At 37.2% G+C, this 17,842-nt stretch overlaps 2 protein-coding genes across 2 annotated transcripts in view; one reads left to right on the top strand and one right to left on the bottom strand.

Annotated features, from left to right (window-relative positions):
- Window positions 1–3,892, bottom strand: part of LOC134798842 (dystroglycan 1) — a 116,347-nt gene extending 112,455 nt beyond the window's left edge. Inside the window, exon 1 of the mRNA XM_063771231.1 lies at window positions 2,990–3,892. Within this exon, the coding sequence (XP_063627301.1) occupies window positions 2,990–3,778 (789 nt within the window). The 5' untranslated portion in view covers window positions 3,779–3,892. The remainder of the gene's footprint in view (window positions 1–2,989) is intronic.
- The window catches only part of LOC134798836 (elongation factor-like GTPase 1), a 239,909-nt gene that overhangs the window by 120,553 nt on the left and 101,514 nt on the right, over window positions 1–17,842 (top strand). The window lies entirely within an intron of this gene.

Genomic DNA, 17,842 nt, shown 5'->3' with positions numbered 1-17,842 from the left:
ATTGAACGCACGATAGCCACTATTAAATTTAATATTAATATTACCTACCTACTTATATCATTATGCCGGCTATTATATAGTTGCTGGAGAGGTAAGTTGATGATTACACGCCGCCGCGATATAATATATTAACATTAGAATATTTGCTAGCGTATCTGTCTAGCCAAGCCAAGCCTATTTACTTAAATAAAACAAAACACACAATGCTGACTCGTCGGCTAAATCTGTTTCATAATACGAGTAATTGTATTTATATGCAAAGATTGGCAGCTACATTTGCAAGAAAATGTAAGTCACTTTCCAAGGCAAAAGTGAAATATTCCGGGGCAGAGGTTCTCGTTAATGTAACGACCTAGCGACAAATCGATAATTGTTATCCGGAGACAAACGAGGAAACTATGAAACTTTCACTTGTTATGACCAAGTGTGAAATGTCAGATGAAAATCTAACCACTGTGCGAAGATTTGATCAACATTACAACGGCGAAAAAACAATACGGAACTTTCTTTTTATATGACTTTGACCACTAAAGCTGTAAAACCTAAGGGTCCATCCGACGTAATCTGTGTTAAATAGGTAAAACAGTCTTCAAAATGGACATGCACTCTTGTGGTATCTATTGGATGCATAAAATATTTAAATTGTGTGTGTTTGAAAGAGGTTATGACCATATCAAAGTCGTAACATCGGCAAAGTACGTTAGAGAATTGATTTCATGTCTATCCAACGATACTTAAGCTATTATCGTTACAATGTTAAAATTATTGGTATTTCAACTCCCTTCCGAAACACTTTCGTCGGTGCAATTTCTGTTTACGGCGAGTACAACCTAGTTCTCGGTACCTACGTAAGGTACTAAGCCCCTTTCTCTTCTAATTCGCAATAGATAGATAGCAAGTATCTATTACTTGGACTTTCTACCTTGCTTACTGATTAATTAGGCACGATTAGTAACGATGCGACCTTTTTAAATATTTACTTCACCTCGCGAAAGTGAGATTTATTCGAGACGAACCGCGCTTTGATTCAATTAACGCAGTTTAACGAGATCATTTTTTCCCATGATGCTATCACTCCAGTTTCACCCAAATTAATGTTGTCAATCATTCACAATTCACATCTTCAAAGTTCAAAGAATTCATATTGTTATAACATTTTCAGCTCAAAAAGGAGCTTTCACTGTATTCACAGCGAACTGTACGAATCAATATTAGTCTTCTATTAACTTATTTTTTTTTCTAACGTTAAAACGTTGTCTCCCTACCTGACACTGCTTGTATAGTCTGTAATAGACTCAAAGGCCAATGATGATGATTAACTTAGTAAACTCATAGACATGTTATTCCTAAAGATAATTTGAAAGAGGAATTCTTTTGTCCAGATCCTAACATCCTGAAACCAATTAAGTGACAGCTATGTCTGAGTGCAACAAAAGAACTTTCAAAGTTAAGAAAATGCCCGTTCATTCATTAACCATGATAGATTAACTGCATAAGAGAGAAAGTTTTCCTAAAGAATAGCGTCTTTAACCAAAGTAAATTTGTTGCCGGACAAATTTTTGCGGGCGACTAGTTTGGCGACCACAAAGTAACTAATGACAGGAAAGTACCGCGCGATGTGATTAGACATTGTTTTTTCTTATGATCTTTCACAGTATTTGATGGATGGAAAATGATTTATGTAAGACGTTATTGATATTCGCGGTATTTCGATAGTTTGTGCTCGATACCGCCTGTATATATTTATAGGCAACAATTGAACGTCGGTTTTATAGACATTCATTATGAAGCACTTTTTTACAATTTTTGTAAAGTTAAATTTATTTTCATTTACTCGATGGCATTATTCTGTCATGTGATCATAATGATGGCTACAAGGCGTAAACTTTTGCGTTCCGGTTCATCTATTACGCGTAGTGTCCAAAAATAAAATAAATAGTATTTATGTAATTCTTTCATTGCCGAATTTCATTAGAAATTTTTCGTAGCTATAACTGCTGGCAACTGATTTATTATCAAATGATATGAAATGCAAATAATACGAAAGCATATGTATAATTGTTCATTTTAATTAAAAAATCACTTATCTTAACACAAAATAATGTCTCAGGTATTGCTCTTGTGGATAATCTATTACATTGTCTTGGTAAGCATATTGTTCCGACAAGTTCCGCGTCCGGGCTTACAAGCGGAGCCTAATGACTGAAAATAGAAGTTCCTACACCATAATTACTTCGTTTTTTGTTTAACTTACTCCTGAATGTTTCCCATTGTTATTTTAATTTTTGAGTAATTATGGATAATGGAATGTTGGCGAAATAGTCGGAGTATGAAGTCCGCATATTTTAGCAATTTAGTTCGCTGTTTAAACAGTGTTAGCTCATGTAACGAATAATTACAACTAAACGTTTTAGAAAACTCTACATGAGAAATTGCGTTTTTCACTTTCCTATCAAAGAAAACACTATTTGGTTTGAGTTCATTATGTTTACGCGATGACCCGTGGCAGGTAAACGGCATCATTGATTAAACTGTCTTATTCAGAATATCACGCAGCGAGCAATTTACGATTAATGCTCTAGGCTACAAATGTCTACAAAGCGTAACATAGCCCGTTTTTATCGTAGAACCTTTTTCTACCATTCCAGGCAACCAGATAGAGCTGCTAAGGAATAAATAATTCATATCAATTTGCACAATTAATGTGGGAAAGCATTTCTGTTGAATGCACAGTAACCTTTCTCTAAGGGCTCATTAGGCGATATTTATGTGCTGACTATGAACTGACAGCGGAGGGTGATATCACAGCTCTTCCCAGCAATTTACGCCCGTGTTAGAACATATTTTGCGCAAAGTGCGAACATTATTTACGTTTAGGGCCACGCCGTTAAATCGACACTAATGATAGAATTCAGTGCCCGTAAAAACTAGGAAAGCTTTGGCTATTAGAGTGTAACTGATTAGGAAAAACAACGTTTGAATCACTGACCTCTTTTTTGGTTTGATCGTTGATCTTGACGTTGTTCTGCGCGGGTTTGTCGCGGAGGGGGAGGTAGCCCTCGCGGCTGTCTGCGGAGTCCGAGACGGTGGTCTCCGGCTGCGTGCTGGACTCCACGGTGGCAGTACTCGTCCCAGGATCCGTGGCCCTGGATTCGGTTCCAGTGCTCAAAGTCGGCGCAGTATCCTTCGGCCCTTCGGCCGTCGTTCCCGAAGTGTCGTACTCGGAAACTGTCTCCGTACTATCCGTGTTCAATGTCGTCTCTGTATCTTGGACGGTTGGCGTTTCCGTCGTCCGCACGACCGGCCGTATCGTGTAATGCTTCGTCGGCCGATAAGTGGATGGAATAGTCGCGTCTTTGGTCGGAACTGGTGATTCAATTTTAGTGGTTTGAGTTTTGAATTCCACCGTAGTTTCCGGCGCTTTATGGGCTACTTTTTTAGTTTTCGGTTGAATAGTTGCGGTGGAATGGATCGCGGGTGTTGTTTTTGTTTTAGTGGTTTTACGTAGGGTCGTTCGTTCTTCGATGGTGGTGGGTTCAACGGTAGTTATTGTTGTTTGTGGGGGTGTACGGTCAGCGGGTGGGTCTAGCATGGATTGTTTGGGTGTTCGGGAGGGTGGGAAGAAGTAGTCCATGATGGCAGGGGATCGGTTCCTGTTGGTAGGGAGCCATGCCCAGGGGTTGAAGTCAATGAGGCGCGGATGCGGGGGTTCGGCGACGGCGGACGCGACAAACGCGGCGAGCACGGCGAACGCGAACAGAACGTTGAGGCGGGCCATCGCGCGTGCGGCCGCGGCGACGATACGAGCGGGACTGCGCCGGCGCCGCTCGCCGGGGCGCGCGCGCAGCCCTCTACAATACTATACTTACAGTTGTGTAATATGAAATTTCGCATGAATACCACGAAAGCTTTTTTTACAGTTCACTACATGCTACGACTGTTTTTCATTTCAAGTAATACCTCAAAAGTTCTTGGCTACGGTCTAATTATGTCATCTCCTAAATATTTGTAGCACCGATTTTACTTTTCCGAACGTAAGATTTTTTATTAAAATTCGCCTGTTTGGAATTAGGTAGATAAAAATAAAATGTTTAGGTAGGTTAATAGATATCTGAATCTACGAATACAATCTAAGGTGTTCAAAATGTCTTAACATGCACCAAATGCCATGTAGATATGTATTTGTGAGTTATTTGTTCGCTCCTATGGATATGACAGCAGGATATAAAGGCAGTTAATTACATTCAGATAAAAAGAAAATATGTATTATTCAACCGTTAAAACAAACTGTCGTATTATTTAATTTGTTTTAAAACCTGAAGTTTTTTATACTGTAATTTCATTCCTTTTACGTATTGCACTAATTAAACCCACAGTAGGTAACGGTTCATCAAGGTAACCGAAGTGGGCAGCCTGCAGAATTCGCATCGTTTATTTTTTTGCCCCAAAAATTTTGCATGTCGGTCACTGAAGTTGTTTCTTGCGCCAAAAAACAGAAAATAATATCGCAAACTTTATTCAATAAGCTGAGCCTTCCGGATGGACGGCGAATTTGGTCAAAACAACAGTAAACACAACCAACAAAAGGGGCTAAATATAACAGTTGATTACCGAGAACTAAAGGGAAAGAAATATGACCCAAAACTTGTAAAAAATATGATAAAATAAGAGAACGTATTTATTTAAAAAAATTACTGATTTGCAACACCGATGTGTTCCCAAAATATAGATCGGTAGATAGTTATTTATTTGGCAGCTGCAAAAACACACAATATAAAGTTTATATCACCATAGAAAAAAATACACTTATATAATATCATACCGATTAGTCCGATTAGGTACATTAAATTGATGGGCAGTGCGTGAGATGAGTCATATTTAAATGTAAAACAGACTTACTTGGCCATTTTTTTTATTTGTTGACCATTTCCTTTCTCTCGTGTCCTGTAATAGAGACCGGTCATCCATTTTGAAGTTTATTTTTATCGCTATAAATCTAATTTCTTTGTATTTTTTTAATCCATGACATCGCATCTTGAAATCTGGAGCAAATTTAGATTTTTTTTTATAGAAAGAACTCAATTTTCTAATAGAGTAGGTAGACTAAAAGTCTGTTACAATAATTTTATGAATATACGTTCATTTCCAGATACATACCTAGTTAATGAGTATTTTGATCAATCCCAAGGTTGGTACCATGTGAGCTTTGAAAACTCAAATTGAATAATTATGTACTTTTATGCAAGAATACGGTACGGTATTTATTTCTAGATACTGTTACATATAAGTGATCCCATAAGTATACCGTGAACAAAGTTTTGTACGGAACACTAAAAACCAAATCCAGACCTAACTCAAAAACCAATACAAATCAGCCCCTGTGGTACGTGTACCGCTATCCAATCATAAGCTATGAAATCGGGTGCGTGCCTACACCGATGCACGTCTTTAAAATCGGGCCCAAATCGATAAATCCCCGAAATGCTACCACAAACCGTGTAATGTACGCGTCTTGATTCTGATCTTCCAAACCCTTACCGAAACACCTGACCAGGTACCCACCAGAGTAAGTTGATCTCTAAGCACGTACAGTTTTTGAAGTTTTCTGGATCATAGTTTTACTGGTAAGTAGAGATGGGTAACTACCCGGGTAAATACCCGAGAGCGGGTATTTACCCGGTAAATACCCGATATTTACCTACCCGCGGGTAAATACGCGGGTATTTTAGTTTTTCTCCTAAATTTGATGTGTTTAATGGTATGTGAGTATAAATAAGATTAATTTCAGTATTTTTTTATAATGTTACATAAAATGTATGTTCAAACTAATTACGAAAAGGTTGCTATGAGGTGAAGTTCGATTTTAACATATCAGTCCAATTATGAAAATCGTGTAAAATCATTCCCTGGCTTCCGGAAATGTTTTAAAATGCTTTTAATATACATTAGAAAGATGAAAATAAAGAATACTTATGAATGATAATAAAAAAAAATTGTGCAATATCCCAACTTGTGAAGCTTATAAGTCAAACACAGTTAGTTTTAGGACAAAAATGTATATAACCTTTTTTGTAGAAAATTATGTCTACTTTAGTTTGTACATACAACACTTTTCGATATTAATGACAGATTCCAAGAAATATGAAATAGTTCACTTTTGCCCCCCTCCCCCCAACCACACCCCCCGCTGACCGAAGTTGGAATGTGTATTATCAACGTATAAGTACGATAATTTACTCAAGTCTAAAAAAAAATACTCTTATGACGGCCTTTTTTTTAATATTTATCAAAATTGTACTAAAAATTAATTAGTTACAACTGCAACTGCAACTAAACGATTTCATTTTAAATGTCACACAATAATTACAGCCATTAACTCGGTTTATATCTCCACTTTAACACAAATCGACATGTGCAACAAGAAATGAATCTACCCGTCCATTTGGGTAGATACGGGTAAATACCGGGTAGATGGGTATTTACCGGGTATTTACCTGGGTGGGTAAATTGGGTAAATACCCGCGACCCATCTCTACTGGTAAGGTACGTTGAAGGATGTAATGATAGCTCTTATGCTCTCTGTTTCGTACTAAATTTCGCTGGTAACCAATAATCGTATATAAAATATTGACAATAACAATGTTACGCCCAGTCCGTTTTGTACAGACTCTGTTTACTTATATTTGTTTTAGATATTTGAATTATTGTGGAATTTAATTTTACTCTTAACTCTTATCAAATAATCTAAAAAAGTTAATCGTCCCTTTTGTTTGACTAAACTCTTAATATACATCAAATTTTATATAAATATTTTCCATAATATTAATATCCAAAGAGGAAAATGGGAACTACTGTTGTATTGAGAAGCAGGCGTCCACTATCCTCTTAAAGGGATTAGAAACAAAATGATTGTTAATTATCTGATGTTTTTTAAAACCGTGAAGAAAAGAATTGTAGACGTAATGCAATATTATAGTACGAGTAGGTATCACTCAACCGTCGGCCACTATGATATTGAAGGGTAATGAAAGTAGCTATAAGATTAGCTAAAAAAAAAGCGGTCAAGTGCGAGTCGGACTCCCCATGAAGGGTTCCGTAGCAGCAAGTAACAATAAAATTGCGGTTTACGATTTATGACGTATTAAAAAAAAACTACTTACTAGATCTCGTTCAAACCAATTTTCGGTGGAAGTTTGCATGGTAATGTACATCATATATTTTTTTTAGTTTTATCATTCTCTTATTTTAGACGTTACAGGGGGGGGGAGGACACATTTTACCACTTTGGAAGTGTCTCTCTCGCAAACTAGTCAGTTTAGAAAAAAATGATACTAGGAACCTCAATATCATTTTTGAAGACCTATCCATAAATACCCCACACTTTTTCGAGTTTCAGTTCTATAGATGGGGAACCCCCAAAATTTATTGTTTTTTTTTTCTAATTTTGTGTGAAAATCTTAATGCGGTTCACAGAATACATCTACTTACCAAGTTTCAATAGTATAGTTCTTATAGTTTCGGAAAAAAGTAGCTGTGACATACACGGACAGACAGACAGACAGACAGACAGACATGACGAATCCATAAGGGTTCCGTTTTTTGCCATATGGCTATGGAACCCTAACAACACAGCAGTTTTGGTCAATAAGTATGTAATCAGTAAATACGTCGGAGTAAATAAAAGCAATACTCGATTGCCAAGCTTGTTTGTAAATAATACCTTTTGAGAAAAACATGTTTTTAGAAAATAATCGAGAAAGATCAGGTTTTGACATAACCGTATAAATTGAGTTGCCTACAAAATTACCAGACTTTGTTGACGTAAAGTTTATCTACTTACGAGATTTCGCGGAAAGAACGGAGGCGGATGATACCCGCCTAGATAATCGGGAACACGTATACTTCACGTCTGCTTAAATCACATCTTTATATAGGATCAAAGGTTACACTGCAGTGGGGAAATTGTCGAGCGAGTAAAAGAAAATTACACATGTTAAGATGGTTAAAAAATGTTTTGTTGTAAAAAAAACTAGGCGAATACAAATACTTACACAATTTTTAACGCTTGCTTCAATAAGAGAAATCAATTATTAATGGTCTACAGGCGTTCCTATTAGGTTAAATATCATTCCATACCACTATTACACTCCTAATTGTTTTGTGTTTTGAACAAAATACCGAATGTTATATTTACATAGGTCTGTACATGTATTAAATTTATTTACCGCGTTGAAACGTGAGAATACAAAGGTAGTAAATAAATTTATTTTGCTATTAGAACCGTGACGTTCGCTACTCATTTTATCAGACAACAAGCAAGGAAGAAAAATGTTGAAGACAACGACTTAAATAGTTGTTGAACTGAACACGCCTTATATCTGGAGCTAAAAAGATTCCATATTTGGTAATGTTTCTCTGTCTAGTCAAGGAGCAATGCCTTTCATCCATACGGTTATCTATTCTCAGTAAAAGTTTACTTTTTTTCAACATTCGCGCACTTCCAAACCGCATGCCGTCGGTCGCCACTATAACAGATTTCGCAGATCTCTAGTCCTTGCCACTTTCACGTCTCCGTGTCCTTATGCTAGATTGGGATCAGGAGGCACGCGTCGCAATGCATGTGTCCGACTGTCCGACATTGTGAAAATGCGTCCGGTCGGTTGTTTTGTTTGCTGTTTTAATTTTTTGCAAGCTGATTTTTGGTAACATTGACGGTTGGTTGTATTTGATAACATTACATTCAAAGAGGCGCTTCAATATAAACGTTTTGTTTTGCGAATATAGCAGACACACATTGTGTTACCTAACAATTTTCATGCCCTTCAAATCCAATAAGCCTAACGCAGATACCAACGAAAAATCACAAGATCAGGTGTAAGGTACAATTACGTAACTTGAAAATATGTGTCTTCAAGTTAATGCAAGGCATGTAAAACTAAAACAGTATAACAGCACTACTCATAATTCTCATAAACGTTGGTCAGATTTAAAATGCCTTTGAAATCGGTTTATACTTATCCAACTCTTTTACTTTTGTGTTAGTTAGAAAAATAAAAATTTTAACAGATGTATGAGGGACCTACTATTACTAAATTGCCCTGCAAAATCACCTACGCTTAAATCTAAAGACGCAATGCACATGAATGTACTTTGCTCAGCTGGTGTAATGTGCTCATTGTGCTCCTGGGGTGCGCGCAGTTTAAAAATGATCTCTAAGAGTATTCGACCGTAGTTTTGGCACTCGACTGCACTTACTGACCAGGCCGCGTATTAGCCAACATGCCAATCGCTTACGCTTCGTAGCGATCAAAACGCAACTTTACTGTCACTGTCGTAATATGAAAGAGTGATAGAGAGACAAAGCGTTTCGTTGTCGAAGCGATAGCGATTGTCACCTTGGCTAGGCCGGCAGTCCCGCCTCGTCACTGCCATCGCGTTACTCGCATTACCACCGGAGAAAACGACAAATTCCGTTAGACCAGCGGTGACGGCGACCATAAGTCACCGTACGACGTAGCACTATCTATCAGTACCTTAACTTGTTTACGATCAATTTGCATTTTCTTTTATTGGTATTTATTGGTAAAATAAAGTTGGTGTTGGTCGTTTAACAACTTAATCGTTTTATTTATTCAGTGTTAATAAATGACAATAATTTACTCCGTTATCTTTGTAAGCTGACAGTCAAGAATCGGTAATCTTAAGAGAAATATTTGGATGAGCTTTCCAATAGGTCTAGAACTGTCACAAAAATTGAATGTCCTAAATCGTTATTCTTATGTCTATAAATCAAATCAATCAACAAAAATAGTTGGTAGAATTTTCTTTACTAATAACATAAGTACTTAGGTATCTCTACACCGCATTTTATCATTTATTTTTACGGGTGTCAACAAAATTTCAATATCAAGTATTAAGGTACTGATTGACTTCTTTTGTACAAGCGGGCTCGCCCAGACGCTCAACTCATTAATCTGGCTAGAACTCTATACCTTGTACTTTCAGTGTCTAATCATTCAGCGATAAAACACGTTTAGACCTACCACACGATAGAACTAGGAAACATAAAAGTTAAAGGTACGTTTGATTAAGCCTCGGTTGTACCAAAAGTCCGTCACCTTTAAAGCGTTCGTAAAATTGTATTGTATGGGAAGTTCCATAGTTCACTGCTAAATAACATTTATCAGTCTTGCTAAATGACAGTTAATAGTGGTTGGTGCAACGAGGCCTCAAGAGAGCGTCTTCTGGCGTCATCCGAGCGTCATAAATATACCTAATATTGATGACTCTCGAGAATGACGGTGACTGGTCGTGACAAAATCGGACCTGGAGTAAAATATGGTGGATTTTGAGTTAAAAACAACACAACAGTAGGTACTATCCCCCAAAAACCCTGACGCCATCATTGATGTTTATTTTATGTAATTTTCTCTTCATCGAGCTAAAAAAAATTGAAATGAAGAATGTTTTGGATATTATACTACAGAGCGAAGCTCATACAATCATTTATTATTTGTGTAGTATTTATTATGTATTGTGGACCCATTGAGGAATTCAATTTATAGGAAGGTTTTTTTAAGTAGGTACTAGGTACCTACTTCAAACTAAAACCATTTACAAAATCAGTAAATCACACACTCTGAGTGAATCTCGCCTTAAATGCTTTCTCACGTTTGATTAAGTCGACAGGAAACTGCCGGAAAAAGCTTTCGCTTTGCAATTAGCACATAATAAAATAACAGTACTTGTTATACGATTGAAAAGCCTAAGTGAACTAACCGTGAAGTCGGTGCGTTTTCTTGAAGCTATCTTAATGTAAGTTATAGAACTGTCATTGGAGAATGATTCCCATAAAACCACAGATATATAACTCAATAGACCAAGCATGGCCTCTTATTTGATTTTTCGGAAAAAATGTTTAGAGAACATACCGCGGAAAGCATTAAATTAAAAGGTACAAAAATATTGGCACGCATTGGGATAAAACTAAAAGTAGAAGTAGATACAAGTTTTCACATTTTTCCTCCCCTAATAATCCAATCCGCCTTTGTTTCCATATTGCAAATTTTTAATTTTATAAGTAAGAAAAAACTAAAATTATTCACCTGAAGATTTGTATGTTTCCATTTTTATTCCTCTATCACGCAAAAGTTTCGATGAAATTTGCCAGATTTCGTCCCGGAATGCAATGGGGTTGCAGTTGAGTCGGAAAACTATAGATAAGAGGGTGGGGACAATTTAACGAATTGTGCGCGGACGTAAACAATATACAGTAAAACCTGGTTAAGTGGGACCTGGATAAGTGAGAAACCTCTATAGCTGGGACTCATGGTGCGGTCCCGACACTTTAGCACTGAATTACCTCTGTTAGTGAGATAAAACGGACCTCTATAACTGGGATTAGTTGTTGTGATTTTATTATAGTCACATTTACCTCTATAATTGAGACAGAGAGTGTGTTTTACCTCTTTTACTGAGACTGTATTTATAAGATTACATTTTCCTAATTGTTTTTTTACAATTTTATACGAATTACCTCTGTATCTGATATAACGTCAATCTATGACCTCTCTAACTTGGACTTTATTGATCTATTTCCGTATTCTTACTAACTCTTAGTCTATCCACAAATTCCGCATTTGCTTAATTGTGTCTAAACGACTTCAAGTTTCATTTAGTTACTTTATGTAGTTAAAACTATCGAAACGAAAGCTGACATTTTGATAAGTAACAAGAATAAACAAATTTTCATTTAATTAATTTCTAAGACGCAATGAATTCCGTATCAAATTTAATTGAAAAAATCTATCCTTTGGAAAATCATTCATAATAAATACAAAGAAATATTTAAACAGACTTATAAAATATTTAGGGACAAGGATTATTTTACCTAAACATTTAAAGATTATTACAAAATACCTTAATAACCACCTCTATAACTGAGATATATCCTCTATTATCACCTCTATTAATGGGACCCTCTGTAAATGAGACAGAAATGTATTTGTACCTGGCTAACTGAGAGCCTGGGTAAGTGGAATACCTCTTTAAGTGAGACAAATCTGCTCGTCCCTTGAAGTCTCACTTATCCAGGTTTCACTGTATTACTAATTAAGGGTCGGTTGCACCAAACAGCCTGCATACCGTTTAAGTGTTCGCTAAATTGTATCGGAAGTTTCATAGTTCACTGTTGAGTGACGTTGATCAGTCGGCTAATTGTGGTTAGTGCAACTGGTCCTAAATCGGGTGTACCCTTATTTTATCGCCAAATTTTTTGCAGAATTTTGTTATACAGAAAATTATTCATAGAATAATCGAATCGCACATTTTTGTTTGTTTTCTTCGATTATTCATTTCAAAGAAAACTATTTTGTAACTTGATTAAAATTCAGAATATTTATTCAAAGATTTTTAAATAAAATAAAAGACTGACTGTAGAATTATTATTCATTGAATATTATTTGTGCGACACTACAGTTCACAGAATATTAATTTCAACAATTATTATTATACAAAATTACCTTTCACATACTCGTAGTATTCATTGAAATTGCTAAAAAAGGAGTTTAGGTTACTTTAGAGCTGCAACCTCTAAGAAAACGAACCCTTCCTGGAAAAGTGGGTTAGGTTAGGTTAGAACTGCGACCCCCAAGAAAACGAACTGTTGCCAGAAAAGTGGGTTAGGTTAGGTTAGAACTGCGACCCCCATTAAAACGAACTTTATCCATAAAAGTGGGTTAGGTTAGAATTAACGACTAAATAAATAAAATTAACTAAATGACTATTCTGCATATTAAATTTTGGTGAACCGTATTTATAAGTAGGGACTTTTCTACAGATCGATGATTCTGTGAAATGAAATTACATAAACAAATTGTTCTTGAAACAAAGCTAATGTTTGAAATTTTTGGTGAAACATAACTAATCCGAACTAAAATTATTTGAAGTAAATATTCTATTTAAAGATTATTTTGCGATTTGAAAATACTTGAAAAAATTTCTGTGAAACGAAAATCTGCAGAAAAATTGACGGCAAAATAAAGGTAAACCCCTAAATCGTCTGTCAGTGTCTTTTCGAAAAAGTTTCTAAATTATATCTATACTTCGCGCAATTTTTTAAAAACCACTTCATCATCATTCTAGCCTTCAGTCGCCCACTGCTGAGCATAGGCCTCTCTTCGTGTACGCCACTTATCCCGGTCCTGGGCTAGTCTTATCCAAAAGTGCCCCGCGATTTTCCGAATGTCATCCACCCAACGAGCTAGCGGACGCCAGGCGCTTCTTTCATCCGAAAGCGGCCACCAATCCGTCAACATTTTGGTCCACCTGCCATCACTCTGCCTAGCAACATGTCCCGCCCAACTCCATTTAAGCTTGGAGATGACGTCACCCACGTCTCGTACCTTGGTGCGGCGTCGGATTTCGACATTCCTCACTCGGTCTTGCAGTTTAATGCCGAGCATGGTGCGCTCCATGGCTCTTTGTGCTACTCGTATTTTATGCACAGCCCCCTTAGTGAGCGTCCATGTCTCGGCACCGTATGTCATGGTGGGCAGGACACATTGATTAAAGAGGCGAGTTTTCAGGCATTGTGGAAAGTTATCAGATTTGAGGATGTCCGCAAGTTTGTTGAATGCCGCCCAACCCAACTGGATTCTTCTGGAGATCTCCTTTTCCTGTTGTTTTTTGTCGAAAGATAGAATATGTCCAAGATACACGTATTGCTCGACCACCTCCAGCTCTTCGGCTCCCACGTTATGGTGAGATTCGAAAAGCCAGTGATGTTCGTCATAACTTTGGTCTTGGACATATTCATCTTAAGACCTACCTTTATAGAAGCATGGTATAGTCCTTGAATCATGCTTTGGAGATCATCCAGGGACTCGGCAAACAAAACAATATCGTCGGCGAATCTCAAGTGCGACAAAAAGACACCATGGATATTAATACCGGTCTTGTCCCATGCAAGCGTTTTTATGACGTCTTCTAGTACCGCCGTAAAAAGCTTGGGTGAAATGGTGTCTCCTTGTCGCACGCCCCTTTTAATGGAAATCGGGTCACTTGTCTTGTGAAGACGAACTTGCATGGTTGCCGAGCCGTACAGCTCCCGAAGCAAATCAACATAGCGCGCATCTATTGAACAGCGATGAAGAGCGTCAAACACGGCCCAATGCTCGACACTGTCAAAGGCCTTCTCATAATCGACGAAGGCCATGCACAAGGGCCGGTTGTATTCGTGACATTTCTCCATCAGCTGTTTTACCGCGTGAAGGTGATCAACCGTAGAAAATCCGCTTCGGAAGCCGGCCTGCTCGGGAGGCTGGCATTCGTCAAGGTTACGAGTGATGCGGTTGCAAAGGACTTTGGAAAAAAGCTTGTAAGTATGTGAAAGGAGGCTTATAGGGCGATAGTTAGCGAGTTTTGAAATGTCTCCTTTTTTGTGTATGACTGTGACGATGGCAGTTTTCCAAGACTCTGGAGTTCGAGTATCCTGTATGACCTGGTTAAAGAGTTTTGCGAGAATATTAAGGACAGGCTCGCCACCAGCACGTAGTAGATCGGCTGTTATGCCATCTTCACCAGGAGATTTGTCAGCTTTCATATGGTATAAAGCATTTCTAACTTCGCTAACTATTATTGGTGGTATGTTATTGTCTTCTATGTACGGTACGGGTGGTGCTCTTACATCAAAAACCACTTATAATAGTTATGTCGATACAATAGACGTCCTATTGACAAATATGTCTGCTCTAAAGCTAATCTTGTGACGTAAAACAATGAAGCGGCTGTATAAGTGCCGTTGTTCGTTTTCTCTTCTGATAAGTAGGCTTCTGCCTTTTTATCAGTCTGTACGTTGAAGATAGATTGTAGGTAGTCATCTACAATAATATCTTGCACAACGAAGCTCGCGAAAATATCTCTAAAAATTGTACGCCTTATTGCGCGCCATGTAGGTACCTATGTACACATTATATATAATTGTATAACATACAGTGGTCATTCATAAGTATATATTTAGTATTTACGTAAGGCCTGCATAAGTTATATTCAACACTGAAACATTTTTGTATTGTTATTACTAACACCAACATAAAACATTTATGTTAATTTTAATATGTCTTTTTGTACAATAAAGAGTTTACTACTACTACTACTACTAAAACGCACACAATACATATTTTCGGAGCATCGTGATAAAAGCGACAAAAATGTCTACCCCATTTGACATGTGGGGAAAATGTAGTAAACGTCCATTACTAACAAAAAAAAAACTTTTATTAAATTAAGCTACATTCAGATCAGACAGATATCAATATCACCTTTCTAGGCGAAACAAATGTCGCTTATCGCGTCGAATTTTATCACAAATTGAAAAAGAACCGTACATTGTACCGAAATCGTGAACATTATGGGACCGCCTGCGCCGCTGGTCCGGCGGAATTCATGCCTGTTCAGTTCAGTTCAACCAAATATTCAGCATTATTAAATTTCCGTTACATCTTGTCCCCGCAGTGTTGTCAGATCGAATTGTGATGTTCGAAAATCTGTGGTCTTAAATTATGTAGATAAAAAAATTTTTTGGCTGGAATTTGATTCTTATAGTATTAAATATTTATTTTCCACGATTTACTCTTCTGCAGCGCCGTGTATTTCAACGGTAACGGCGCCGGGCTTATCTACTCTTTCAATCTATTCGCGAATTCTTTGCGATGTGTTCCATAACCCAAGGGTAAAAACTGATAAATATCAAATAATATTTTGTAATTAGGTAAGTTCCGCTTTATATCTATTTACTGTTTCAACATGTGGTGTATACTCGTAGTGGTACAATGTGTTAAACAGTAGTTGTTTGTTTGTTGTTTATATATGTATTTAATGTTGTTGCGTTATGTTGGTTGTATTAGTGAGAATGGTGTGCATTGCTTTTGTATTGTATTATATTGTTCCGAGAAACTCATTAGTACGAGAGATTCGACCTAATTTTAGGTTTGCAGATTTTTTTGTTGATCTGGCAACATTTCCGCAAAAGGTACATACCATCCAAAACGTGAATTCGCGTTGAATCAGCGAGCAATTGCTCTCGTGGATGGAACGGGTGCCGGGAACTAAAGGGCCGTGAAATTCCGATTCGGTGAACAGGTTGCCCTTCTGTGATTATCACAAATTCACAATACGGTATTTGCTGTGAAACATTTGGGCAGCCATGGTCAGCACCGAGTTAAATTTATTTACAAAAGGAGGTCGATTAAAGTATAGGGTGCTACTTGTTACCTGCATCGGAAAACCAATTTTCTCGTGAACGCAATGTAAATAAGTTTATTGTCAAATAATTTATTTATTGAAACGAGCTACCGCTGACTGAACTTTTCTTTCGACAAGCAACGAATACTTATAGAGACAATTCTAACTTAACACAATTAGGTTGCGTTGTTTTATCACAGGGTTCCTATTATGGTCACCTCTTGTGTCCATGTTTAGATCAGCTCGCTTGTACCATAATATTGCATTGTCACAACAACGTATGGGAAGTTTTAACTCAATCGAAAGGACGGATAGGTCTTATTTATTTGATGAATTGTCTGTCATTATAAAAATAAAAAGAAGTGTTTTATTTTATATAATTTTTGTTTTGCATTTACGGTCCTGACTTCCTTATGCGATGCGATGAATTACTCGATTCGATGAATTACTTTTCCATCGTTTCTCACAAAAATAGCAAGACCAACATGTGATCATTACTAATCCTTCATCATCTCAGCCGAAAGACGTCCACTGCTGGACAAAGGCCTCCCCAAGGATCTCCACAACGAACGGTCATTCGCTGCCCTCAACCAACGATTTCCCGCGATTTTAACCAGATCGTCGGTCCATCTAGTCTGGGGCCTTCCCACGCTTCTCTGCTAGTTGCACGCCATGTAATAATATTATAAATAAATGAGTATGAGTATGAGTACTAATCCTTATCTCGTGGAAATAAGGTTTACGAATAGAATAATAGAAGTACCTAACTATGTGGTAGCACTTCATGGGCGACACTAGGCACGTAGACGGTTAAACGAACTCCCATAGAATTTTATCGTCATAATTTTCTTAACAGAAATTAGCTTCGTATATAGAAAATCTGGGATTCGAGGATGCGACAGGCCGTAACCTCAGTAACCTGAGGTTAATTTGAATGCCCGGTGGTAAATGGTTACATATCGTAAACTCGCCTTTATGCCTTCATCATATTTGCTTCCCCATTTTGATTGGAGCTTACCGTAAGTAAGCGGTATGTAAATACGATAAACGCATGATTTATAACGCTTATTAGCAATCATATAATTATTGGTAATCTTATAATAATACATTGCTTTTACTACATTAAAACGAATGTATTTTTACTCGTAACTGTAGTGTGCTACTTAACTATACTTAGTTACTAAAATGTAATTAAATTAAATATTATGAGACAGTCTTACACGAATCGACCTAAGTCCCACAGTGAGCTCAATAACGCTTGTGTATATAATAGATATCTACATATAGATAGAGAGTACATAGAAAACACCCATAACTCAGAGACAAATATCTGTGAGAAACACATAAATAAATACCCTTACCAGGATTCGAACCCGGGATAACCTGCTTCGTAGAACTTTCTGCGTCGGATAACTATCACTACCGAACCGACTATGCTAAAAACCGTTAAATTAGTATAAAGTTAAAATTAATATTTTTCAAGAAATAGCAAGCTAGATTTGTTTAGCATTTCCCAAACTATGGGTCGGGACCCATTGATGGGTCGCGAGCGAATATTGAGTGGGCCCTGAAGATACTAGGAAATCTGGGTGTTATCAAT

Source organism: Cydia splendana, chromosome 17 (genome assembly GCF_910591565.1).
Source record: "Cydia splendana chromosome 17, ilCydSple1.2, whole genome shotgun sequence".
Classification (NCBI taxonomy): domain Eukaryota; kingdom Metazoa; phylum Arthropoda; class Insecta; order Lepidoptera; family Tortricidae; genus Cydia; species Cydia splendana.
The sequence above is the reverse complement of the archived record's forward strand: the minus strand, read 5'-3'. Positions and strand labels throughout refer to the sequence as shown.